This window comes from Anolis sagrei, chromosome 2 (genome assembly GCF_037176765.1).
Source record: "Anolis sagrei isolate rAnoSag1 chromosome 2, rAnoSag1.mat, whole genome shotgun sequence".
In the NCBI taxonomy this organism is placed as follows: Eukaryota; Metazoa; Chordata; class Lepidosauria; order Squamata; family Dactyloidae; genus Anolis; species Anolis sagrei.
The window spans coordinates 179,732,221-179,760,108 of NC_090022.1; the positions used below are offsets into that span (position 1 = coordinate 179,732,221).

General features: G+C 41.2%; 2 protein-coding genes across 4 annotated transcripts; one reads left to right on the forward strand and one right to left on the reverse strand.

Moving 5' to 3' along the window:
• Positions 1-1,154: 1,154 nt before the first annotated feature.
• MILR1 (mast cell immunoglobulin like receptor 1) lies at positions 1,155-16,266 on the forward strand. Of its 3 annotated transcripts, XM_060763104.2 has the most exons (9): positions 1,155-1,514; positions 1,593-1,637; positions 4,476-4,784; positions 8,227-8,550; positions 10,281-10,403; positions 10,819-10,902; positions 12,116-12,187; positions 13,888-13,948; positions 16,181-16,266. In XM_060763104.2, the coding sequence occupies exons 1-8, from the start codon at positions 1,472-1,474 to the stop codon at positions 13,941-13,943; spliced, it is 1,056 nt and encodes a 351-aa protein (XP_060619087.2). In that variant the 5' UTR covers positions 1,155-1,471; the 3' UTR covers positions 13,944-13,948; positions 16,181-16,266. The 3 variants fall into 3 exon arrangements, with proteins under 3 accessions (XP_060619087.2, XP_060619089.2, XP_060619090.2); XM_060763106.2 differs by lacking the exon at positions 10,819-10,902; XM_060763107.2 differs by lacking the exon at positions 16,181-16,266 and having other exon boundaries at positions 10,819-10,898.
• POLG2 (DNA polymerase gamma 2, accessory subunit) lies at positions 15,855-24,710 on the reverse strand. The gene is made up of 8 exons (XM_060763103.2): positions 24,165-24,710; positions 22,094-22,214; positions 21,835-21,940; positions 20,332-20,505; positions 19,204-19,344; positions 18,835-18,915; positions 17,188-17,288; positions 15,855-16,512 (listed from the first exon to the last, which is right to left on the reverse strand). Exons 1-8 carry the CDS (start codon positions 24,685-24,687, stop codon positions 16,347-16,349), a joined length of 1,413 nt encoding a protein of 470 aa, XP_060619086.2. The 5' UTR covers positions 24,688-24,710; the 3' UTR covers positions 15,855-16,346.
• Between the last annotated feature and the right edge of the window lie 3,178 nt (positions 24,711-27,888).

Here is a 27,888-nt window from a genome sequence, read left to right on the forward strand (position 1 = left end):
ATGAATGTAGCTTGATGCCACTTTTACTGCCATGGCTCAATTCTGTGCAATTCTGGGATCTGTGATTTGGGCAAGCACCAGCACTCTTTGGCAGAGAAGGCTAAAGATCTTGCAAAACTACAACTTATGTGACTCCGCAGCATTGAGCCATGGCTTTTAAAGGGGTGTCAAACTGCACTAATTCTATAGATCAGTGTTTCTCAACCTCTCTAATGCCGTGACCCCTTAATACCGTTCTTCATGTTGCAGTGACCCCCAAGCATAATATTATTTTCGTTGCTCCTTCATAACTGTCATTTTGCTACTGTTATGAATCGTAATGTAAATATCTGATGTGCAGGATGTATTTTCATTCACTGGACCAAATTTGGCACAAATACCCAATACACCCAAGTTTGAATGCTGGTAGGGTGGGGGGGGGGGGTGATTTTGTCATTTGGGAGTTATAGTTGCTGGAATTTATAGTTCACCTACAATCAAAGAGCATTCTGAACTCCACCAATGATAGAATTGAACCAAACTTGGCACACAGAACTCTCATGACCAACAGAAAATATTGGAACTCATTGACGTTGAGTTTTGGAGTTGTAGTTCACCTACATCCAGAGAGCACCGTGGTTCAAACAATGATGGATCTGGACCAAACTTTGTACACAGACTGAACATGGGCAACTGTGAACACTGGTGGAGTTTGGGGAAAATAGATTTGACATTAGGGAATGGTAGTTGCTAGGATTTATAGCTCATCTATAATCAAAAAGCATTCTGAACCCCACCAATGATAGAATTGGGCCAAACTTCCCATACAGACCCCCCATGACCCACAGAAAATACTGTGTTTTCTTATGGTGTTTGGTGACTCCTCGGACGCCCCCTCGCAACCCCCCCCCCCAGGGGTCCCGACCCCCAGGTTGAGAAACACTGCTATAGATGAACCCTTGGTCTCTTTTCATACTGTTGCTAAAGAGAGAAGGGGAGAGTAGAGGAGAAGGACTAGATCTGATTTCCACAACTAATGTTGAGAGTTGGGTTACATGTGTATTGTGCTGCCCTCTGAGGTCTCAGCTACTTCCCCCTTTTCTTACCAGATAAGCATGTACCGCCTCCTCTTTCCTGGTTGCACTCATTTTCCAGCTTCCTCCTTCCTCACAGATGCAAAAGAAACTAGAAACTGTAGCTGCAGAATCTGTGCCTTGGGAGGAACAACAGGGTTGCCTGGGTGGCAAAGCTCTCTCAAAGTAAAAGTGTCCATCACTTGCACCACGAACTTGCTCAAAGTTCACTTTCCAAGTCTAGTCTACGCTATTAACAGGATGATGACAGCTGAGCATCTGTGCAGGAGACACATCATGCCTACTTCTCAGCAAACGTCCACTACATTTTAGTGAGACAAGTTCCCCATGTTGGTTTTATTGGCTTTCAAGAACGACTTCCCAGTTTGGCAAGAAACAACTTCTCCATTCTTATTAAGATGCCCAAGTGCCTGAGCATTGTGTGTCTCCTATTAGCGTCTTGTAAGGATTATTTTTGTCTTTAATTATTTCTGTCTCTAAAACATTTCCATGTCATTAACCTTTGTTTTCTTCTTTCAGTTCATTCATGTCTACAGAACAAGCAGAGTCATGATGGTGAAAAAGGTATGATTCTTCTTTAATGTATACTGCTAAGATCTGTTCAGTCTGCAGCAAAGAATCTTGGGGCGTATCTACACTGTAGAATCAATGCAGTTTGACACCACTAACTGTTGTGGCTTAATGCTATAGAATCCTTGGATCTCAACTAACTATAAACCACTTGATTCCGTAGACGTGAGCCATAATAGTTAAAGTGATATCAAACTGTGTTAATTTTGGGTTGTGGTAGGTTTTTCCGGGCTATATGGCCATGTTCTAGAGGCATTTTTTCCTGATGTTTCGCCTGCATCTATGGCAAGCATCCTCAGAGGTAGTAAGGTCTGTTGGAAGTAGGAAAATGGGTTTATATATCTGTGGAATGACCAGGGTGTGAATGTTTCAACTGACCACCTTAATTAGCATTTGATGGCTTGGCAGTGCCTGGGGGAATCTTTTGTTGAGAGGCGATTAGATGTCTCTGATTGTTTACTCTCTGTTGTTTTGCTGTTGTAATTTTAGAGTTTTTTTAATATTGATAGCCAGATTTTGTTCATTTTCATGGTTTCCTCCTTTCTGTTGAAATTGTTCACATGCTTGTGTATTTCAGTGGCTTCTCTGTGTAGTCTGACATGGTGGTTGTGAGAGTGGTCCAGCATTTCTGTGTTCTCAAATAATATGCTGTGTCCAGGTTGGTTCCTCAGGTGCTCTGCTATGACTGACTTCTCTGGTTGAAGTAGTCTGCAGTGCCTTTCATGTTCCTTGATTCATGTTTGGACGCTGAGTTTGGTGGTCCCTATGTATGTGTTAATTTTACCGTTTAGATGCTGCCATGGTGTATAATAGAACCTCATAGTTACAATTTGCCTTAATGTGACAAAGTATGTTGTGTGTGTGCCAAGGGTGCAGGACTATCTTGCCAAACTGGATCTAAAATATTTTGTGAGATGTAAAGAAAGTTAAGATGGACGTTTAGGATACTCATCACACTTACTAAATTCCACTGAGTCCTCCACTTTAAGAGTGGTAAACCACTGTGTTCATCACATTAGGTTTGGATCAAAGTCTAAGATAGAGCATTCTTCACGTGTCTAAAGCTTTCTTTTCATATGTTTCAACAGCTGCTTAGGAAGTGGATTTTTTGGTAATTTATTTATTTATCATGTCAGGAGCAAACCAAACAGTTGTATAGCATTTTTAACAAACAAACAAACAAAACAAAAAGTTTGCAAGCTTGGTAGTTGATTAGATATCCTTTGAGCAGTAACTGGCCACTTGGAGTGCCTCTGGTGTTACTATAAGAAGGTCCTCCGTTGTGCATGTGGTAGGGCTCAGGTTGCATTGCAGCAGGTGGTCTGTAGTTTGCTCTTCTCCACACTCGCATGTTGTGGATTCCACTTTGTAGCCCCATTTCTTAAGGTTGGCTCTGCATCTCGTGGTGCCAGAGCGCAGTCTGTTCAGTGCCTTCCAAGTCGCCCAGTCTTCTGTGTGCTCAGGGGGGAGTCTCTCATTTGGTATTAGCCATTGCTTGAGGTTCTGGGTTTAAGCCTGCCACTTTTGGACTCCCGCTTGCTGAGGTGTTCCAGCGAATGTCTCTGTAGATCTTAGAAAACTATTTCTTGATTTAAGTTGTTGACGTGCTGGCTGATACCCAAACAGAGGATGAGCTGGAGATGTCACTGTCTTAGTCCTTTCATTGTTGGCTGGTACTTCCTGGCGGAAGTCAGGTGGTGCAATACCAGCTAAACAGTGTAATTTCTCCAGTGGCGTAGGATGCAAACACCCCGTTATAATGTGGCAAGTCTCATTAAGAGCCACATCTACTGTTTTAGCGTGGTACTAATGTTCAAAAAGATCCAATACAAAATAACACTTTGAAGCATGATCCAAAAAGGCACCAGCAAAAGCAAAATCCCATGAGAACATGACAGTTCTGAGACCATGAACACAAGAACTGCAAGATAATCCAGACAAGCAAAATGCAAGCTTCTTGGTTAAACGAAAAGTTGCTCTGGCAAAGGTTTGATCCCAAACACACTGTTTAATACCCTTTGCAAAACATGAAAGCGTTCCTTTGGCCTCTGACCTCCTTCTTGTTAGCTATTCTCGCACTCCTTCGAACTCTGAATTCCAAACGGTCAGCATGATCTAAGGTTCCTGTTTCGTCAAGGTCAGTCTGTTCGTTAGTGTTATCCAGTTTGCCTCCCTGCTCATTATCAGGCTGAGAACTGTCCTCCTTTTCTGAGTCAATTTGCACCTGCACCTGACTGGTTTCAGTATCAACAAACTCATTTCTTGCTGTGAGAAACTGAACTTCTACACCCTGTTCTTCATTGACTACAACAGGGACATTTTGAACCAGATTGTGAACCTGAATCCCATCATCCTCATCAGAGGCACTCTGTGGTTCCATCTGAGTCACAATAGTAGGGTCATTGTAGTGTCATCGTAAGTTGGGAATGATTTGAAGGCACAAAACAACAATACTTCAAGAAAAACGTGGATGGGGATAAAATATTCCTCCAGAAGTTGTTGAGCTGCAACTCCCAGCATTCCTTTCCACTTGTTATGGTGGCTAGGGCTGCTGGGACTTGCAGTCCAGCAGCATATGGAGAGTCACCTGGGAACCTTAGTATTATTTATTTATTTAGTATTATTTATTTCCACTGGGAAGCTTAGTATTATTTATTTCCTTTCTAGTGCTCAAATCTAGTGTTGAGAGATTGAAAATTCACACTGAAGTTGTTTGAAAATGAATGTTAGATGTCTCTTCCAGAGATGCCTGAAAATTTCACTTCTTGCTTAAAATGATGTGACAATCCATGACGCCTCATCAGAAAATGGCATGTTAAATTCTTATTGCAGGTACATCTGAGACTGCCATTTCTTGCTTGAAAGATCTGCAAGATCTAGAAATCTACAGTGACTTCTCAGAAATCGCCATCGGCAGCAATGTGACACTGGGGTGCAGATCAAAGAAGGGTTGCCTGCCAATTAACTACACACTATATTTAAACACAACGAAAATTCAACATATCATCCAAAGAAAGGCTGAAGAAAAGGTTGTGTTTAATATCGCTATCAATTCTATCGGCGATGTAGGTGAATACAAATGCAAAGCTGAAAACAATGGATCTAAGTACAGTCCTGGTTTCAACTTCACATTGAGAGGAGGTATGTTTTCCAGTATGACGTAAGAAAGAGGATGCATAAGTCATGTATTGATATCTTAATGTGTTTTTTGAGAGCATAATCAGTTCTTCTTTGGGCTTCAGAAATGAATGCATAAAATAAAATGTGTTTTTATAGGTACGACTGCAATCTTGGGAATTTTGCCTCTGCTTAAAAAGTCTGTTTTGTGAACGGAAAATAGTTTTGCTCACAGTCTCTGACAGGGCGAATTAGGCTGCAAAATCACAGCACAATGTCCAACAGGCATGTAGCCGGGAGGGGGGGGGGGCTTTAGGGGCTTCAGCCCCCCCCCCCCCCGAAATTCTCATGGTGGTTCGCGAGAAGGCCTTACTGGTGCATTATTTAAACTGTTATGTTTATTCATATCATGATCTGATCACCATACTCAATATATCCCATATTCATGGGGGTATTGGGGTAATGATACAAAAGGTTTGCTAGGCTACACCCTCTTTCACTCAGACTCACACCCCCCTGAAACTCACCCCCCCCCCGAAACCCCCCTTGAAAAAAAATCAGCCCCCCCCCCCCCCCCGAAATGAAATCCTGGCTACGGGCCTGATGTCCAACATTTCCCAGGTGAAAGCTTGGACACATGTGACCTAGCAAGACTAAACTGTGGTTAAGATGGCAAACGTTGTTAATGAGGAAATACACATAAATTAGGGGAGGCTACAACGTTTTGCTTTTGTTGACCTTACTCGGAAGTGCATGATTCTGCTTCCACTGAGTTAATTGAGGACAAGCTACTTTTGCATTTGGGATTTAGGCCCCTTCTATACTGCCATATAATCCAGATTATCAAAGCAGATAATGTACCTTATCTGCTTTAAACTGGATTATATGAGTCTGCACAGCCATATAATCCAGTTCAAAGCAGATAATCTGGATTTTATATGGTAGTGTAGAAGAGACCTTAATCTGCAGTAAACTAAGGACAATGAAGAGAAATGGGAAGAGGAGTGAAAAACTGGGACGTATCATAAACAGCTAAAACAAACTGAGATGGCAGTAGAATAATTGGGACAGGGTTGTTGTAGGTTTTTTCGGGCTATATGGCCATGTTCTAGAGGCATTCTCTCCTGACGTTTCGCCTGCATCTATGGCAAGCATCCTCAGAGGTAGTGAGGTTCACTACCTCTGAGGATGCTTGCCATAGATGCAGGCGAAACGTCAGGAGAGAATGCCTCTAGAACATTGCCATATAGCCCGAAAAAACCTACAACAACCCAGTGATTCCGGCCATGAAAGCCTTCGACAATACATAATTGGGACAGTTGGAGAGCAAGTCACAGATATTTATGACATGCAAATTGCTCCAAGGGAGGAATTATTTCTTTGAACGTAAGCAACCATCGATCTAGTTCTTGAAAACATGGGATCAAGAGGGAATAGAGGGGCTTGCTGAAGGCAGCCATCTGAATCCTATTGGTTATTCCCAACTGGAGCAGAGACATTGAAAATGGCTAATGGTAGGTCAGCACACATGTAAATGTCTTTAACTCAGTTGATCTATTCCAGTTGGGATAGCTCAGTTGAGTTCTCGTTGGGATTAAGAGTACATCTACACTGTAGAACTAATGCAGTTTGACACCATTTTAACTGTCATTACTGAATGCTATGGAATCCTGGGATCTGTAATTTGGTGAGACAACAGTACTATTTGGCAGAGAAGGATAAAGAACTTGTGAAACTACAGTTCCCATTATCTCATATCATTGAGCCATGGCTGTTGAAGTGCTGCCAACTGAAATTCTGATTAATTGTGATGCTAAGGTGGCCCTATCACATGGTTTTCTCAGCAAGATTTGCCTTTGCCTTCATCTGAAGGTGCAAAAGTGTGACTTAGGTCAGCAGTTCGAGCCAGGCAGGGTGAGCACCCACTGTAAGCCCCAGCTCACTTGTTTGCCTAGCAGGTCAAAACCAGAAATGCAAGTAGATAAAATAGGTACCACTTTTAGCGGGGAGGTAATAAAGGTGCCCTTTAAAGGACATCGATCGGAGGAAAGCTCCTCTGCATGGAAGATAATAATAATAATAATAATAAAAACTTTATTTATATACTGCTCCATCTCCCCAAGGGGACTCAGAGCAGTTCCCAGGTAACATCAAAAAACATACAAAGTAAAAGACAACATAACCATAAGATTAACAAAACACAATATAAGCATAAAAATTGTCGCCATAACACACATATATTAAAAGTAATCCTACCTGTTCAAGGCAATTTAAAAATGTAAAAGTCAGGGGCAAGATTTGTGCAAGCCCAACAATTCTAGGAGGCCCGGGAATTAAATGCAATGCTATGGCAGGCAACAATAATATTAGGTACAGGTCTGTGGCTGTTCATTCTGGGGCCGATTAGAGGAAATGATCAGGGTAATTGGTAGAAAGAATAAGGCCAAATTCAACAATGTGTAGGGCTGAGTTAGAAATGGTCATTTTCAAAGGCTTGTTGAAACCACCAGGTCTTCAAGCTCTTACGAAAGGAGGGGAGGGATGGGGCCTGCCTTATTTCCCTTGGAAGGGCGTTCCAGAGGCGGGGGGCCACCACTGAGAAGGCCCTCTCTCTCATCCCCACTAATCGCGCTCAAGACGGTAGTTGGACTGAGAGGAGGGCCTCCCCGGAAGATGGAGTGACAGCACCCACGCGCGCGCGCACACACATACACACCCATGGCTGGAGTCGAGCACAGCCTCCAAGATGCCAGAAATAAGATGCCAAAAGCTGCCTTTACCTCTATTAGTGTTTGTCTGCCCTTGTTAATTGTATAATCGGCATTGAGTGTTTGCCATATGTGTGTTCTCTAAGCCACTCTCACCTTCGGGGTGAGGAGGCCAGTGTATAAATACTGTAAATAAATAAATAAATAGTCCAAGGTCACCTAATGGATTTTTATGGCTATGCGGGAATTTGAACCCTAGTCTCCAAAGTTCAGCACTCAAACCACTATACCAAGTTGGCTGTTGTGAATTCCAGAGCAGGCTGAATGTACTCCATGCAGGTTGAATCCTAGTATACAATGGGATTCTAAGAAGGCAGGAAGTAATCATAAGATGTGTTGATATCAGTTCTTAAGGAAACCATTCTAACTTGCTTAGGATGATTGCCTAGTCTGGAGTCTGCTTTGATTTGCTTTGTGAGTGCTAAATATTATGATCCTGATTACTGTGACACACTAGCTTTCTCAGGTCAACAATTACCTATGCCCCAATAGAGAATTCCCTTCCTGCCATTTATTGAGTGCTAGAAACAAGAGGAGTGTGAAGAACCTGTGGCTCTAAAACACAGCCAATGGTTAGGGATGGTGGCAATTGTAGTTCAATAACATAAAAGGGACTCCAGATTCTGAATTAAAGCATATTTTCCTTTCTAGAGCTTAACACAATTGGATGTAAAACTAATGGTAGACTTTTGTTGCAGATGAGTCCAAGGATGTCCTTCCTTGCTCGGATCCTGCAAGCAGGCTTGAAATCTCCAGCCCCGTTTCAGAAATTGTACTAGGTGAGAATGTAACACTGGAGTGCAAATCAGTTGCCAAGTGTCTGCCAGTGTACTACTCACTGTTTCTTAATAAACACAAAGAACTATTTACTGCAGTCAAGAACAAAGAAGAAGAAAGGATTGTGTTTAATTTCACCATCACGTCCAGCAGTCAACTGGGTGAATACAAGTGCAGAGCTCAAAGCAGGCTGAAAGATCCATTCACAAACAAATATAGCCGTGCCTTCAACTTTGTATTAAAAGGTATGTGCATTTTTCCAATAAGAAAAAACAGAACTGTGAGTTCAGGGTGTTGGGAGGTGCTGGTGGCTGGAACACCTCTTTCAGACCAGATATTTGACAGCCTAAAGTGTGAGAAGATAATAGTTTGTCATGGCATGCTATTCTGGCAAGAGTCATGAGGCAGCATAACTTCCTTTTTTATGCTTCAGTCGGTTGAAAACGTAGCGGAGCGCAAGTGGTCTCGTTTGAGAGGTGGGAGTATAAAGTTTTGTCCTGACACAGTTCAGTCGCCATCGTGCGCTGGAACAGTGAGGAGCGTGCTTTTACTGTTGAGGCCTACTTTTCGAGCGGATTAGGAGTAGCTGGCCCGCTCTCCAGATTTGGCCCCTTGTGATTTTTTTCTATGGGGTTTTTTGAAATCCCGTGTTTATGTGAACTGTCCAAGGACCCTACAAGATTTGGAGATCAACATCCAGGAAGAAATTGCCAACATAACGCCTGCTATTCTGGCAAGAGTAATGACAAACGCCAGAAATTGGTTTACTCAGTGTATGGAGAATGGGGGACGTCACCTACCTAATTTGATCTTCAAAACTATGTAAAACAAAACTTTAGGTATGCACCTACATTATAAAAAAATAAAATTTCTGATTCATACAATTGGTTTTATTAAGTTTTGAAAAAAGGAAGTTATGCTGCTTCACCCTGTATTTTAATTTTAAAATCAGGGTCTCCATTCCTCCTAACATTCAGAGTTTTTGCAAACAGAAAAGTGAATATTCTTATTCAACGAAAAGAGACGGATCTGGACGTATCTCTTTAATTATGTGGCACTAGTTGTTTGTGACTGTAGATGGTAGGAGCCAGAGTCAACATGTGCAAGATCAATTATGAGAAATGTGTAGATCTCCCAATGTTGTTGGACTGTCACTCCTATCAACCCATCAGCAAAGTGGTGAGAAATACTGGAAACTGTAGCTCAGCAGCATCTAAAGCAGTGGTTCTCAACCTGTGGATGCTTTGGCATACAACTCCCAGAAATCTCAGCCAGTTTACCAGCTGTTAGGATTTCTGGGAGTTGAAGGCCTAAACCTCTGGAGACCCACTGGTTGAGAACCACTTATCTAAAGCAGGGGTCCTCAAACATTTTAAACAGAGGGCCAGGTCACAATCCATCAAACTGTTGGAGGGCCAGATTATAATTTGGAAAAAAAAGTATGAATTCCAGTGCACACTGCACATATCTTATTTGTAGTGCAAAAAACACTTAAGACAATGCAATAATTAAAATGAAGAACAATTTTAACAAATATAAATTTATTAGTATTTCAATGGGAATTTTGGCTGATGAGATAGGATTGTTGTTGTTGTTGTTGTGTGCTTTCAAGTCGATCCAGACTTAGATTGGCCCTGAGTGAGGGCCGGGTAAATTACCTTGGAGGGCCGCATCCGGCCCGTGGGCCTTAGTTTGAGGACCCCTGATCTAAAGGATCATACAATCCTCATCTCTGCGCTAAAGAATACCTTGGGTAAAAAAGCAGCATATAAATGTATTGGGAGTGGGGCACCAAAATATTGGAAGACTCAGGCAAGAGATCCTAGAGGGCATGTTAGTGGGCATACTTATGAGGAGCAGTGTGGTTTTCATGAGAGACACTATTGTATTTTTAAGGTTTATTAGAAAGAGCATCAGACTGGATCAGAAACCTATCCCTGTGCACCTAACGTGCCTATTAAACCTTTTCTCCTAGAAGCTCCAGAAGAGGAAAAGAACAAGTTGGTTGTGTACATAGTTGCTCCTTTGCTCCTGCTGTTCTTGCTGGCAGTGATCGCTGTAGCAATTCCTCTGATGATTCTTCCTTGGTGTAAAGCGAGTAAGCATGGCCGTTATTTATTGTCTCTCCCCCACTCCCTTCAAATCCATTTTGTATCTTATGGAGTCTAGGAAACACAATGTATTACTTTGAACTTTCTCTTCACTAGCAGAGTCTTTTCTTTCCTCAATGGTTAGGATGCATAGGTATTGGTCTGAGGGAAACAATAATGTCTTCTCTTTAGTGGAGCTGAAGAAACCTTCACACAGAATTATGGTGCTTGATAATGTCATCACTAATATTCTAACTTTAACAATGAACTGGCATAGCTTATGCCAGTTCATTGAAGTTAAGCAAACCGAGAAAATCATTCCTTTGTTTAAAGCCAAGAGACATATCTTTAGAGTGGATAACAAGACAGTACTTCCTATGACCAACTTTTCCCCATTACTTTTTGCATTTTGGGTTTTTACAGAAAATCAGAAGTCAGCAAGCACATCCACACGGTTCATTCCCGTTAGACGCGTCGACTCAGAAACATGTCCAACTTATGATGTTGGTAAAGTTGGAACAATTTATTCTTTTGTTATGAAATTTGTGTGTATATTTGTGGTTGCGTGCCTTGTAGTCCAGAAACGTCCAGTGGGTTTCCATGGTTGAGTGAGGATTTGATCCCTGGTCTCCAGTCACGCAAACCACTATACCATGCTGGATTGTGTGTGAGAGTACACACACATAGAGGGAGAAACATGCTTGCAGAACAAATGTTGGTGCTATTTTTGAGTTTAAAAAGGTGGAAGCATGAAATCTCAAGCATTATCCTATCATAAATGAAACTATAATGCCATTTTGCCTTCACATGGCAATAAATAATGGTATTTTAAACAAAGAATTAAGACCTGACTGAAACAGCATTATTAAAATCCACCATTGTGGATACAACTTAAGAAACCATAAGTGTATTTTGCGGTTGAAGTAGACCAGTCATGTGAGTAGGTTGAACTGACATCCACCCTGGATTGTGGTAGATCTTTTGGACAAAGATATTGTCTGTTGTCTGTCTTCTTGCTTAGTTTCGGAGCTCATCCCAACTCCATATCCCTTCTGGAGGATATAGTAAAGCTGGTATTTCAGTCCTACACAATACTAATCCCATAAATCAAGGATAATCTTTAAGTTCTCCAGAGGTTGTTCCACTACACATCCATCCCATCACACAATGATGTGGAATAATGGGAGATGCAACCAAACAACTTCCAGAGGGACACATGATTCCCAACCCAGATATCAGTGGACTGAAGTGATAGGATTTGCCAGTTCTGTGTCCAGATGCTGTTTCTGTAGCACAACCTAGGGCAGGGGTCCTCAAACTAAGGCCCGGGCCGGATACGGCCCTCCAAGGTCATTTACCCGGCCCTCGCTCAGGGTCAACCCAAGTCTGAAACGACTTGAAAGCACACAACAACAACAACAATCCTATCTCATCAGCCAAAAGCAGGCCCACACTTCCCATTAAAATACTAATATGTTTATATTTGTTAACATTGTTCTTCATTTTAATTATTGTATTGTGTATAAGATATGTGCAGTGTGCATAGGAATTCATTCATTTTTTTTTCCAAATTATAATCCGGCCCTCCAACAGTTTGAGGGACTGTGACCTGGCCCTCTGTTTAAAAGGTTTGAGGACCCCTGACCTAGGGCATAGTTTTGTTTTGTTTTTTGTAGACTAGAAATACTTTTTTATCTTTTATTTCTTATATTCAAAATAGTATATGAAAAAGGAGAGGAAGTTGTGTATTGCAACGTGAAAACTGAAACCATGGAGAGAGAATGCAGTAAAGGTAAATTCTACTTAGTTATAGAAAACCAAATTTAGTAAGAAACTAAATCAGGGCTTAATTTTTTTTACCACTTGCGACCATTCCACCCAAGAAATGTTTATGTGACCCCAGATATTTATATCAAATAAATATATAAAAATCAAACATTTAATAATACACCAATCTTTGCAAGACTTGCTAAATAGGCGGAGTTCCTTTTTGTAGAATGCTAAAACATTTTCTGCAGAGGCCACTGTACACACCCACGTTGTCGCTAATAGATTTGTGTAAATGGATCGCAATCGGAAACCTTTATTGTTCCCAAATTTTTGGTGACCCCAACATTGAGCTAATGGGTCCCCTTCCCCCTTTGGTTTCAGGACCCACAGTTTAAGAAATGGTGGACTAAACCTAGATTGAATATAAATTTATTTACAAAATAGATTACAAATTTGCTTTTGATAAGCAAGTGATCCATCACTGTAAAAATGTATATACTTCAGTCAGCAACACTAGCTAGTAATCCAACAGATGGAGTCACACTAAAATTCCTGTGGTAAACAGAAATTGTCTCACTCAGTGTCATGTACTGTCAGCCTTGTATATATCAAAGGATTCAACCATCCTCGTTTGAATATATTCCAGTAAAATAAAATCCAAAATGCAATTGCCATAGTATATATGGAAATTTTACTACATTATTGTTTATAATGGGAATTGAGCATCATCCTGGACCTAAACCCCAGTTTATCAAGGACCCACTGTACTCAAATATATGAATTTTGTATTTTTGTGTTGTCCTGAGAATTTCTCTATTACTGACAGGGCCCTCATGATAGATGACAAGTGAAAACAGATTCAGATGACTCATTTTAATGTGACTCTGTAACACTGAGAACTAAAACTGCAATATATTATCCAGTCCACCATTTTCCTTGGGGCATTACAGATGGAAAACAAACTTTGTAGCTGAAATTCTTGTAGCTTAATCCTAAACATACTTGCCAAGCGATGAGTGCCATTGTTTTCCAGAGGCGGCTTTCCAAGGACATTTGCTTCAATTTTGCTGTTGAATCTGGAGCAAATTGGCTGCCTGGCAGGACTTGGGCATATGCTTCTAGGGCAGTGGGGTCAATTCTGTAGCCCTCCAAGTGTTTTTGACTGCAGCTCCCAAAATTCCTTGCCATTGGACAGGATGGCTAGGACTTCTGGGACATTTGACACCTCTGTTCTAGGGACTCCTGGCCATGTTGCACTATCCCCCACTAAAAACATTTTAAAAGGCCATCAGTGGGGATATTTATGAGTCGAAACTTCCACGAGAAGTTGGGTGAGAAATATATGTAAAATAGCTTTACACCAAGAATTTGGGGGTTTTAAAATGTAGCATAAATATTGATGAAACTTTATCCATATTGATTTATCAATTATACATGTTTTATAATATGAATCAATAAGAAGCTCCTGACTGAAGGGGAGCATAAATATACCTGTTGGAAGAGTGCAATTTTTAAGCCCCTGCCCAAAGCAACAAAGCAGAGGATTTTGTTACTAGCCAGACCCAAGCTTGCAATGCTGCATGAATAAAAGTTGCTACTCCAGCAACAATAATTTTGGAATGAGATGAATATATTATAAGGATTCAGGTATAATTTGAAGTCTTGTTTTTATGTAATGCGTTTGTAGGCTTTCCTGTTTACCATGATGTCTCATTGCCCTAGGGACCCTCACTGAGGATACGACAGTGAATTATGCTGAAATCGTCATCAGAAGATAAACAAGGTAAATGTCTTGCCAAGTTACTTTGTCCTACAGTTCTTCCTGTTTTCCTCCTGCATACTATGGAATGGAAACAAATAATTTATTGTCTAGGGTTGCATTATTGACATTGCCCCCTTTAAAGAAACATATTTTGTATAACGAGCAACTGGGATCTCTGAAGTTCAGATCATAGAATCATAGAATAGAGTAACAGAATCATAGAGTTGAAAGAGACCACATGGGCCATCTAGTCCAACCTCGCCATGCAGGAAAAACACATTCAAAGCACCCCTGACAGATGGCCATTTAGCTTGTTTAAAAGCCTCCAAGGAAGGAACTTCTACCACACTCCTAGGCAGAGAGTTCCACTGGTCAGGAAGTTATTCCTAACGTTCAAGTGGAATCTCTTTTCCTGGAATTTGAACCCACTGCCCCATTGAGTCCTAGTCTCCAGGGTAGCAGAAGACAAGCCTGCTCCCTCTTCCTTATGTCATCCTTTCACATACATGGTTGAACATGTCTCCTCTCAACCTTCTCTTCTGCAGGCGAAAGATGGCCAGCTCTTTAAAGCCACTCCTCATAGGAATTCATGCCCTCCAGACCTTTGATAGTTTTAATTGCCCTCATCTGGACACCTTCCAGCTTGTCAATCTCTTTCTTAAATTGTGGTACCCAGATATGTGTTTACTTGGCAGTCTGCAAAAATAAAACCAAAATGGAGAAATACCCAAAGCAGATGACCAGATACAAATAATTTCAATGCACAAAGCCATTAGGCAAATGAACTTTTGCTCACACAAGTGATGAGTTAATCCCTTTTTCTATTTCTCCTCCTATAAGAGAGCATGTTATGTTAGTGTGCGGACTGGCTTTGTTTCCATTTCTGTGGCTCGTCTAAGATTGCTTGTAGACCTCCAGTTGTCCTTGAGAAACTAAAAACTGCCCCATTTTCAGCCCCATAACTAGTGAGAGAACTACAGTGATAAAAAGTTATGCTGTTATCCTGGGATGACCTCTGCAGGCAGACATCTCCATCCACCCAAGGAAGGGGAAGCACTGCCATCCTATGGCTCCCTAGAGGTTATTCCACTTGGAAGATTCATAGAATTAGGGGAGACCACAAAGGCTATCAAGTCCAACTCCCTGCCATGCAGGAAAACACAATCAAAGCACCCCCAACAGATGGCCATCCAACCTCTGCTTAAAAATCACCAAAGGACTTCAAGGTAGAAGCATATTCCACTGCTGAATAGCTCTTACCCTCAGGAAATTCTTCCTAATATTGAGATGGAATACCCCCACCCCAATTTGAATCCATTGCCCTGTCCACCATGTGACACATCATGTCCTCTTTCAGCCTTCTTTTCTGCATTATGAAACCTACACATTCAGTATCTTAAAAACCAGTTTCTAAGATCTTCAGTAGCAAGCTTGTACTATTTTGTGTAGCATTCATGGAGAGACCACGAAAGTGGGTGGGGGTTTAGAATTCCATCCTCCGTGAAAGAAAATTCGAGAAACTGAATTTTCCCACATCCTTTTCAAATACCATCTCCTGCCAAATCACTAACCTAACCCCATTTATGTAAATATATTGTATTTCAGCTTTCAAATGCCAATTATGATTACACAGACCGCTGGAAAGTGCCAATTGCTCATGTGATTCTGAGTCATAGGAAACTGGCACACATCATAGTTTCATCATACTCATTTTTTTTAAAAAAATCCATGCCCCTGATTTGTTTTTGTTGGTCTTTTTGGTACGAGTCTTTAAAGAATTCTAGCTGATATAATTGCTGGGGGAAAAATGTGTCCCATGTGTCTCTATAATAAGACTGCACTTCCAAAGCCTACCCCCAACATAGTATACTGATATAACATTGGAGGAAAACTGCTTTTGAGCAACAGCACAAAAGATAGCAGTAAGTTGTGATGGAATGTAGTTCCTCTTTAATTTCAATAAACTCCAAATAGGCAGCTTCTGAAAATTATAAGATTCCTTTTCCACTTCTGTCCACACGACATATTGCTATTTGTTGTTTATTCATTTAGTCATTCAGCTCTTCGTGACCTCATGGATCAGCCCACGCCAGAACTCCCTTTTGCTATCGCCACCCCCAGCTCCTTTAAGGTCAAGCCAGTCACTTCAAGGATAACATCCATCCATCTTGCACTTGGTCGGCCCCTCTTGTTTTTTCCATATTGCTCTGTAGCATTATGGAAAAACCTCAACTTGTTTCCTTCAATTTTCAGGGTTTGTCTTTCCTCATCCTCCAGATTACCCTTTCGTTGGCTTTTAGAATGTGCTCCAAGTTGAAGAGAGCAATGCACCAGAAACGAAGCCTTGCAGTTTTCATTGTGGGAGCCACTGGAGAAGGACTGTGTTGAAAGGAAGATACAAAATGGCCTTTATTATCACTCAGACATTTTTAGCTGCTGAAATGTACTTGGTTAAGAAGTCCTTTAATCTAGATATATGCATCATTTCTTTCATGGTAGTGTTCCTGTTCCTCAGTTGGACAACTCCATTCTCTAGTGTAGCTTCACTGACCAGGATGGTGAAGAGAATACTCATTTCATCGTATCTGCAAGGAAGAAAAAGAACAACATGAAGTTTCTGCTCTGGCTTAATAGCAGTACCAAATGCATGGATTAAGAAAGTGTACTTCAGGAAGCTAATAGCCAACTGTAGTGGTGCTGTGTTAAAAACTTCTGGTCCATTCCTAATTTTCTTTCTAGTTTTCTTCATTAATCTTTAGTTTGCGGGGGAGGGGACTGTTAAGAAATGAACTTATTTCCTGAAAAACAGAGTGGATGTCTATTTAATAAATCAGGATGCTTTCCAGGACCAAATTTACCACTATTAACTCCAAATTAGTGTTACATCTGCTGCATTTCTTGGCTAAAAACAGCCAATGCCAGCTAGCAAACTTGCAGAACAGGAATATAATGATTTGGGGCGGCGGCAGCATATTAAAGGGATATGTGGTAAAGGAATGTACAAAACTCTTGTCATGTATTACAAATTGTTCTAAAAGTGGTTTTTTTCCCCAGAGCAGTCTTGATAATTTTCAGAAGTTGAGTGAGTCAGTGCATCAAGCTTACTGTACTGAAGTAAATGTCAGCTGACTATGCATAATAAATTATTTTGACACGTCAAGGTTAATTTGGGGAAAAGACTGTTTTCCACCTGAAAATGCAGTTAGCTTATGGTTCTCTGAACTCTTTTTCTAAATTTAATAGCTTCCCCCTCTCCTTACTTTGTATACAGCTGCTCCAATGTCAACGGCATGGTTTCCAGATATCCAGGCCAAACAGAAATCCCATTTTCTAACAGTTCACTGAACAATCCCTGGCACACCTTCGGGAGGATAGTATTGTCAGTTGTTTGAAGCATGAATTGGGAAAGCAAAACTATGCTTTAATAGTACACTGACTGCCAGCATCATTCATTCATTTGCTTATTTATTTACTTTTTATCTCACCTTTCTCCCAACATATGGAATCAAGGTGGCTCATAACAGATATGGCACAATACACATAAAAACAGCACAAATGTTTTATAATATGGATATTTTTATTTAAAAATTAACCCCTCTGTATCATTAAGTCTAACAATATTAAGATACATTTTAAAATATTAAAATGCATCCAAAAACCCATCCAGTCAATGAGAATTAATGAGGAATTATTCTATATAAAGAAATATAGAGATCACTTTTCAAAAGAAATCCCCAACAAGCAGATTAGAACTATAAAAACAAGTCAATAGCAATTCCTTTTTGAAAAATAGACCACAGTTTTTTAAAATGGTAATAGTAGATAATGTATTGCCAGAACCAAGGCTCATTAAAGCTAATCAGATACAAACTGGATTAAAGTCTTAAAAAACTAAAATCTTCAAAAACAGCTTAATAAATTCAAGTCTGTTAAAATGAGCTCAGGACAGATAAGCATTGAAGAAACATCCCATAGAGGGAGAAGGACACTGACAATGTTATATAAACTTGTTTCTCTCAAATATATTGTTTTGGGGAAGGAGACTTAGAATGAAAAATTATTTATCATTATTTTGTACTCTTCCTTTCTTACTTTATTCACTTGCATTCTTCTGTAAGATCCTGAGTTTGGATATGTTTCTTTTAATTGTAAGTCCTTGAGCAGAAGTTTACAAAGTAGGCCGAGGAAGTTTTTGCTCCCAGCAACTCCCATCTATCACAATGGGGCTCACGCAGAAATTGCCCCTGTGGAGTGGGCTACATACAAGATCCAATGGCATGCACCTACTGATGCTATCGCTTCCATTGCAGAAATCCCTATTTCCAGTCCCACATACATTTCACCCAAAACATGCTGGGAAGCTGGTTTCCAAGTGAAAGGAGCTATAGAGGAAAGAGGGGGAAAGAGTTTGGCATCGCACTGCATGTAGTCCTATACTTGCTGCCATTTGGAATCCTTTTCTCTTATTACCCTAAAGTCAGGATAAGACATCTTAGGAAGAATCTGGATGGCATGAAATCCTTCTAATGTGGCATTTAACTCTGTCTCTCCATGACAGCAATTAGTAAACAGAATCACATCAAACATATAAAACATGAATTTGAGAACTACTAATTTGAAGTATGGTACTACTCTGTTAAAAAACCTACAGTGCTGTTATTAACTGTGTACATTTTACCTTGTAATATTTATTAACACAAATGTCACAAGTTAGTATTTTTTTCAGTTAACGGAGTATGAAATAACACTTAGAACTCATTAGATTAGATCTACAGTTTACTACCACAGATTAAGGGTGCTCCCTAAAAGTGGTGAATCACTTGATTCTCATGTACTGAAGCTGCGGTTACCTGAAGCCCAAAGGCTTCCCAAGAATGCAAATCCAAGTTCATACTTCCATAGCTCACCTGTCTCAACTCTGTTGTTGGGCCTCTTGCCACATCTAGTGCTACTTTGATAGGTGTCAGAGATGGATGGAGCTTAAGTACCTAGGATACAACATTTCAACAATTAAAACAGAAGTTTAAAAAATATTTGTGAATATTTCTAGTACTAGAAAAAGTAATGGGTTGGGTGCAACAGGAACGGAACTCAAATCATTTCTAGGTACCATTTCTAGCAATCCAACATAAGAGGCACATTCCTGTAAGTGCCTTGATTCACATAGGAGTGTGTCCAGTCCCTGCCCAAACCCCCATGTTATAGTTAGTCTACACTCGTATATCATTCTTCAATTTCTCATCCACTCCTGACAGATATTAATTTAAGATGTTCACCTTTCTCTGCTGTGCTTTCTTTCGGGTTAAAGCATTTTCACCCAACTGGAAGCCATCAAAAAGATAAGCTAATACTCCAATGTCCAAATTGCCATTCACAGACAGGATATGGGGGACCATACTCTTCCTCCCATCTCGACCCTGATGGAAAGAGATCAAATGTGCATCCAGAGACATATCACAAGCCAGGAAAATTCAGGTTGCTTTCAACTGGAAAGAATCTGTTTACTTCCAGAACATACCAGAGAGCCATGGAAATGCAAAGGGTAACCTCAGACAAGTTACACAATATTGGCCTCAGAGGAAGTTAAAGGCAAACCACTTCTGAACAAATCTTTGCAAGAAAACCCTATGACAGGTTAATCTTAGGGTGGCCATAAGTCTGAATAACTGAATATGCTGACTCAATTTAAATTGTTCGCAGAAGATCAAATGCTTACAAGTGTTTCTAGAAAAGTTGGAGCATTCAAAACACAGAGATGGGGAAGTGAGAAGTACCCTCTCAACTGACTGCACATCAAACAAAGTAACATGAAAAGTATCCCTGGTGAATAATTCGGATATTATTTATAGCTCTTCTATTTTAGAAATGGTCTTGTTTTATTCATTTGCAAACAGGAAAGTCTCCCTCCATCTGTATGCAATGCATGGAGGTTACATTAATTTTCTGGTGTGGAAGGATGCCTGCAAGGTACTACAATGAGGTCCCGAGCTTTGGCACTCCTGCTCACCTTCCGTTGGTAGATGGCAATCCGATCAGATGTCAGTGCCTCCATTTTTGAAGTTGCCAAAGTGTTTAATGAGGTCTACCTGGAGCAAGTTATGCAACAGATCCTTCAGGTCTGAGCTAAAGCGAGAGGGGAAGAGAACCTGGATGCAAAGCGAAATTCACTTGACTAGCACCATAATTCTCAGCATGTGTTTGATTTAGTCTGCCTTCAGATCCTAAGCAGGGCTTGGGTGGCTAGTTCTGCGGTAGGAGACCAAAATGTATAGCTGAGATCTCCAGGTAGGCCAGGAAAGAATCCTATCTGCAAGCCTAAAAAAACCCACTGCTGTCAGACAATATCAAGACAGGATAAGGCAGATTCCGATCTAAATTAGTTAAGTAAATTCACAAAAACTCACATGTAGTTGTGATTCTTTTCCTGGATAAATTTTCAACAACTCATTATCTCCTAGGCTCCGCAGAGTTTCTATCAGTTCCTTTCCCCATGGAAAGCTGTAATACAGATTGCTTCCTCTCCTTCCTTCTTCATCATGATGATGACTACTGCTGAAGTTGGATGGACATATTGCAAACTAAGAAAATGACAGAAGTGATATTGAAAATACAGAACTAAACTGGCCTGATAACAAATATGCACATCAATATTTAATATCTACACCAGTGATTCCTAAACTCTAGTTCTTCATCCCCAAGAAAGCTTAGCTGGCTTGGCCAACAATTAGGGACTCTGGGAGCTGAAGTCCCAAATACCTGGAAGACTAGAGTTGAGGAAACACTGATCTATACAACTGATAGAAGCTTGTCTTTACACTCTGAGAGGGCAATGCATACTCATTCACCAAGAGAAGCACAACCAGAAAAAGACATGCCTGAGTGTAGGCTACACTTCGGGGCCCAACTAGAGATAACGTTAACTCTCCTCTGTGCAGACGGGGAATTTTAGTTCCCCAAAGGGCTGTTTTGTTGCAGAACTAGAACTACTAGGTAGCATAGCACTGCTTACAACTCTGCAGGTTAGAGTATCCCATCGTTTCAGACACTGGCAATTAGAGATTTCCTTTTTTTAAAGGAAAAAAATAGCATTACATCAACGTCAACTAGATTGATTATATTACTTTTTCTGAAAAAGGAAGGCTGAGAGTTGCAGAAACATTATATTACATGTGTCTTCTAACTTTGGATATGTGAGGAGCATGGAATATCCTTGGTTCTCTATTCGCACATTTTTGTGGGCATGGGCATGTTTATGCTCTGCAAAGCATCCAAATGCATAGTGGGGTCAAAAAATGCTTCAAGTTAAGATACTCTAAAAGTTCACTTTGCTGTAATTTCTCCCACTGTGCTCAGTGAAACGATGCCATTCTGTGCCATAAGATCTAATGACTGGGAAGCTTTATAAAATTAAAAAGAAATAATAGCAAATTAGGCTTTTCATGTCTATTAGATTGTCTCTGAATACCAAGTGCTAGGGAAGGCAAATGGGAGGACGCTATTGCATTTATGTCAAGATTTTGCAAATTGTCACATGACTATTCCAAGGATATTTACTAAATTGTGGGTGCATCGTCTGTACTGCTTTGAAATAACAACCTTCCTTTGACCAACTCTGCTCATGGAAATGCAGTTACCTGAAACGCATTTTTACTTGCTAATGAGTGATAATTCATTTGCAATCCTAGATTAAAGATGTTGTTGGCTATATTTCTCTTCTGTTAACCAAATGGCTGCTAATCAAAGTACCGTTGCATTTCCAAAAACAGAATTCTTCACTCTTAAGTGAAAATTCTAGCTTATTTGTAACTTGAGAACATTTTATGTTTGTAAAGTGTTTCCACATTGCCATCCAGCCTTCCTAAAGCAAAACATAACTTGAAATGAAGGTAAATAACCAAAGTCAATACTTTTCTCCACCACTGAAGGCGCTGACGTAACCAGTAGTCAAGCCACTGTCCAGCAGTTCTGCCAGAGCTGTACCACACCAGGGTGGACATCGTCCTTTCACCTGTTCTTTAAAAAACAAAAGAAGTAAATGACTAGCAAACTAATACTTAAAATACAAGCTCAAAGTATTATTTTTCTACCAAATTCATTTTATTTTGTTATTTTTTTCAGCTATTTAATACTTTATAAAAAAAGATGTAGGAATGTATAACATTGTACCTCACATGATTCTCTTTTTCATTTGTGGTGACTGCATGGAAACACGTTCCTATTTGCGCAGCCCCAAAAGGCAGCCTCTTGTTTACCAATTCCAGGCATTCGACATAATGTTCCAGGACTCCTAGAAAGTATTAAATAGAAAGTATTAAACACAGACTGAAAAAACAACCCAGGACACAGGCAGTTTTAAGTGGAAAGCTTAGCAGCTACACTGGGGACTGAGATAACTACATACTTGGCATTTCCCATATAACGATGTGTTTGTACAGAGTTTAAAGTTACAAGTACCATTACAGGCAGTCCCCAAGTTACAGACAAGATTGGTTCTGTGAGTTTATTTTTTACATGAAATTGCTTGTAAGCTGGAACAGGTACATTTTTGAAGTGTAACTCCAGCCAAATATATATGTGTGTGTGTGTGCAAGCTTTGGATAGCATTGGATAGCACCCCTGTGGTGTTTGTTTTGCTGTCTATTCCTCTTTTCAGAAGATTACACCTCTCGTTCTGTCCCTGTGAGAATTAGATTTTGAAAAAATTGGCTTGTTGTGGAAACAAGGACTGGTGAGAAAGCTTTATTGGAGCCACCTTTTCCCCATGAAAGTCATTCTTCCAGGAGTGACTTTTCCTTCAGAGAGATAGGTTTCTCTCACTTCCTGTTGTCTCACCCCCATTCTTAACTATTGAGCTATTTGTAAGTCAGATGTTTGTAATTTGGGAACTGCCCGTATAGGTTACTTCTAGAATTTTAAAAAAATCTGATGTATTTCCATTTTTCAAAGAAAAATTAATTGCACATCAAAGAAAAATAATATTCATGTTGTTTGGTCCCACACATTTTGCATAAGGGCTACTCAACCTGTATCAATTTATGATGCAAGGCATTCAGTATGTAATCCAACGGTGCATCGAACACTAGAGACTGAATACAGTTTGGCACTGCTTTAAATGCCATGTATTTATTTATTATTTATTTACTATATTTGTATACTGCCCTTCTCAGCCCTTAGGCAACTCAGGGCGGCTTACAGTGGCAAGCTACACATCCCAGGACTCCACAGCATTGAGCCATAGCGGTTACAGTGAGGTCAAAGATGTGTTCATTCTCGATGCAATATATAACAAAATTTGTAATTTGTTTGTTTCTGGCTTGAAAGTGTTTCTGGCTTGAAACCAGTGGTGAGCAATGCTGCCCACTAATGACATCTTACATGGGCAATATTTGCTTCACATCTTTAGTGCTACAAAACTGTATGGATTTATTACTATCTGGAGAACAAGCCCTATGAGGAGTGGCTTAAAGAGCTGGGCATGATTAGCCTGAAGAAGAGAAGGCTGAGAGGAGACATGATAACCATGTATAAATACGTGAGTGGAAGTCATAGGGAGGAGAGAGCAAGCTTTTATTCTGCTGCCCTGGAGACTAGGACGCAATGGAACAATGGCTTCAAACTACAAGAGAGGAGATTCCATCTGAACATTAGGAAGACCTTTCTGACTGTGAGGGCTGTTCAGCAGTGGAACTCTCTGCCCCGGAGTGTGGTGGAGGCTCCTTCTTTGGAAGCTTTTAAACAGAGGCTAGATGGCCATCTGTCGGGGGTGCTTTGAATGCAATATTCCTACTTCTTGGCAGAATGGGGTTGGATTGGATAATATAATATATAATATCATTTGAGAAATGTGAACTATATTCTGTTCCTGGTTTGAAAGTGTTATTTACTGTTTAATTGTGTGGCACTTAACTTGAAAAGACTCATTCTACTCTAGAAACTTCGTTTTTGTGGCTGCCACAAACTATGTGGAATTGGTTGAGACTCATTTGAGAAAGTAGGGCCAAATGTGCTGGAGGATATCCCACAAAAACAAAGTTTAATCAACTTTTCCCATGTTAGAAAATTAGAAAATGATATTTATAACCCAGGCGCACAAAGTGTGTTACTAAGGAGTTTCAAACTGGGCCCTCGGGTGTTTTGGACTTCATTTCCCAGAAGCCTCTGCTGTCTTCTGGGAAATGAAGTCCAAAACACCCGAGGAAAGGAAAGTGTCTTTGTTCCTGAGGGAAATGAGCCCCACCATCCAGGAGGTCCTCACGCAGCGTGTCTGAGGCGGCCAGCATCTTCTGGAGGGCTTCCTCTCCCTCTGCTGTGGCTTGGCGAAGGGCTGCGGGGGCCACTGCTCGGAGGGCCCCTTCTGGCGAGGCGGCACTGGGAGGTCGCGAGGCCCTGGCGCCCAGGCCCAGCACGCGCTCCCTCGAGGCGGCCTCCGACCCCCACCACTGCGCCGCCATGTTCTGCCTCAGCGCCACCCCGAGGGGTCCGAAGCCGCGGTGGTTCCCCCTCAGGTAAGAGCCCCAGGTGGCGGAAACCTGGTCCTGGAGGAAGTGCCTCCTCCGACACAGGGACAGGAGGGCTTCGGACACCTCCTCGGACCTGCTGCTGCTGCCGTCCTCATTCTCCAGGGAAATGGCTCGCTTTGGGACCCCGCGGAATCCTCCTATTCCTCCTCGGAGCAGCAACAAGAATCCCGAGAGCCGGGAGCCTGCGAGCCTCATGGCTCCGAGGCGCGTGGCCCCGCCCCCGCTGAGCGAAGTGCGCATGCGTCGAAAGGCACGCTTTTTCTGTCTGACTCTTACTGCTGCGGCGCATGCGCCAAACAGCGGAAGGATGTAATTAGGCGGGGGAAACCGCCCCTGCTCCAGAAGTGAGGTGTTATTTGTTCCTTTAGGCCTCTTCCACACAGCTGAATACAATCCCACATTATCTGCTTTGAACTGGGATGTAGGCCAGTGTGGATTCAGTGTCCTGCCACACAGCCCTATAACCCAGAATGTCAAGGCAGAAAATCCCACAATGTCTGCTCAGAACTGGGTTATCTGAGGGCCCTTCCACACAGCCTTATAACCCAGAATATCTGCTTTGAACTGGGTTATCTGAGGGCCCTTCCACACAGCCTTATAACCCAGAATATCAAGGCAGAAAATCTCACAATGTCTGCTTTGAAATGGGTTATCTGAGCCCGCACTGCCAAAGGTAAAGGTTTCCCCTGACATTAAGTTTAGTCGTGTCCTACTCAGGGGGTTGGTACTCATCTTCATTTTGCAGCCCAAGAGGTGGCCTTGTCCATAGACACCTCCAAGACCGTGTGGTCAGCATGCCTATACATAATAATCAGCTGGTTTCATTTCGGAGTTGGACGTGTTGTGGGGCTTTCTAAAAATTTACCTGCACAATCGCAAAGACTTCACATAGAATGAAGAGATGGAAAAGATAACCATCTCCTCTCAATTTCAACATTTTTTTAATATTATAGCAAAAAGAACAGTGTCTGCATTACCTCAATTTTCTAAGTTACATCACAGATGCACATGTCATCACCATCTTGAAGTTTTTGAGCTGCAGCTCCCATTATCCAGTCTGTGGCTGTGCCAGGCAGAGCTGATGGAAGATGTAGTCCAACACATCACCAGGAGGGCTACATGTTACCCAAACAGGAATTATGGGCTAAAATTCAGCTGACGTGTCTTTAAGTATATAGATGACACACAATGCTGAGTAAATCACACCAAACTCAAAAGAATGTATAATCTGGATAAATTTCCATTGTTGGATATGGTTTTTTTTCTATTGGCAGGAATGCCTTATATAGCTCTCTCTAATAAAGGCATATAGTTAACTCCCCACTCAAGATGGAGATACTAAGTGATCATTTCTGCCGCAGTATTAATGGACAGGATTGTTGTTGTTTGTTGTTCATTCGTAATCCGATTCTTCGTGACCTCATGGACCAGCCCACGCCAGAGCTCCGTCAGTCGTCACCATCTCCAGCTCCTTCAAGGTCAATCCAGTCACTTCAAGGATACCATCCATCCATCTTGCCCTTGGTCGGCCCCTCTTCTTTTTATTTATTTATTTATTTATTTACCTTACCTATATACCGCTGTTCTCAGCCCGAAGGCGACTCACAGCGGTTCACAACAAATACGAACAGCAAAAATTCAGTGCTACAGTGTAGAAACAGTTAACAACCTAACACATTACACAATTAATAAAGTTACTACAATACCCATTCACTGTCGTCTCGTCATCAAAAACATGTTCCAGATTCGTCATCCATTGTTCCATTCCAGTGTTCATTAACCAATCATTTCACTAATTATTCGAACGCCTGCTCAAACAGCCAGGTCTTCACCTTTTTGCGGAATACCATTAGAGATGGTGCTAGTCTAATGTCCATAGGAAGGGCGTTCCACAGCCGAGGAGCCACCACCGAGAAGGCCCTATCTCTCGTCCCCGCCAGCCGAGCTTGAGAAGCAGGCGGGATCTAGAGCAGGGTCTCCCTGGAAGATCTCAAAGTCCTGGTGGGCTCATAGGCAGAGATGCCTTTTTTTTCCCTTCCATTTTCCCCAGCATCATTGTCTTCTCTAAGCTTTCCTTTCTTCTCATGATGTGGCCAAAGTACTTCATCTTGGCCTCTAGTCTTCTTCCCTCCAATGAGCATTCGGGCTTTATTTCTTGAAGTATGGACTGGTTGGATCTTCTCGCTGTTCAAGGCACTCTCAGCACTTTCCTCCAACACCACAGCTCAAAAGGATTGTTGTAACTGTATCTAAATCTAACTGCTACATATCCCGTAATCCAAGCATAAGCAAACTTCAGCCCTCCGGGTGTTTGGACTACAACTCCCAGAAATCCCAGTTAGTTTACCAGCTGTTAGGAACTGGGAGTTGAAGTCCAAAACACCTGAAGGGCCGGCCAGTTTGCACATGCCTGCCATAATCTGAAGATGTTTCATAGTAGATTATGTTGCCAGGACTCACAGTAGTGTTGGCTGTTGTGAAAGGGCAGCAAATTACGAAATTGTTAACATGCAGATGGGGAAGAGGAAGTACATTTAGGGTTATTGCCTTGAGTACTGGGCTTCCTGGAGGAGAGAAGAGGCCACACTTCTGCTAGCAAAGTATCATGTGCTGGCTCTAGCTGTACCTTTTAATAAGGATGTAGATTTTAACTTTTGACACCTCCTTTTCCATATTTAAACAATAATGGCCATTGTTGGGCAAGTAGGAAACAAACACTTAAATTGTGAAAACAGGTTTGTATTGTCAAAGGTTTGGTTTTGGTCATACTTGGCCAGAGGGAAGAGATGCTGTCAAGTGAGCATTGTAATCATTGTCTTGCATTTGAGTAACAGGAGCATTGGGTTGTTTTGAGTTTTCCGGGCTATATGGCCATGTTCCAGAAGCATTCTCTCTCCTGACGTGTTTATGTATCTGTGCAATATCCAGAGCGGGAAAAATAACTCTTGTCAGCTTGGGGCAAGTATGAATGTTGCCATTGGCCACCTTGATTAGCAGGAGCATTTCTCATTCTACCAAGAGGGTAATAAAAATATCCAATAAATTCAGATAAAATGTCTGTACTGTTCTTTTGTGTTCCAGGAATACAACTACTGACCTAGAGGGGTGTTGGAATATATAATAGCTGTTTGATAACTGAAAACTCCCCCTGACCTCCAGAACAAAGACACATCAGGACACTTCCAGTTTAGATTCTAGAAAAATATTTAAATATTCCTTCCCTGAAGTATTTGTAGGCCTCTCTAGGTCCTCCAGTTCGTATCCAGGTATAATCAAATGCTTTCAGGTATTAGGAGAATGTATCCTCACCGATAGTAGTACTATGTATTTGACACTTGTCAATTATATGTGGAAATAAAAATTAAACCAACCCTAGTGTGTGTTGTTTTGATATCAAACTGTTAAAAAGGGTATTGCCAAAGGCTTTCATGGCAAGAATCA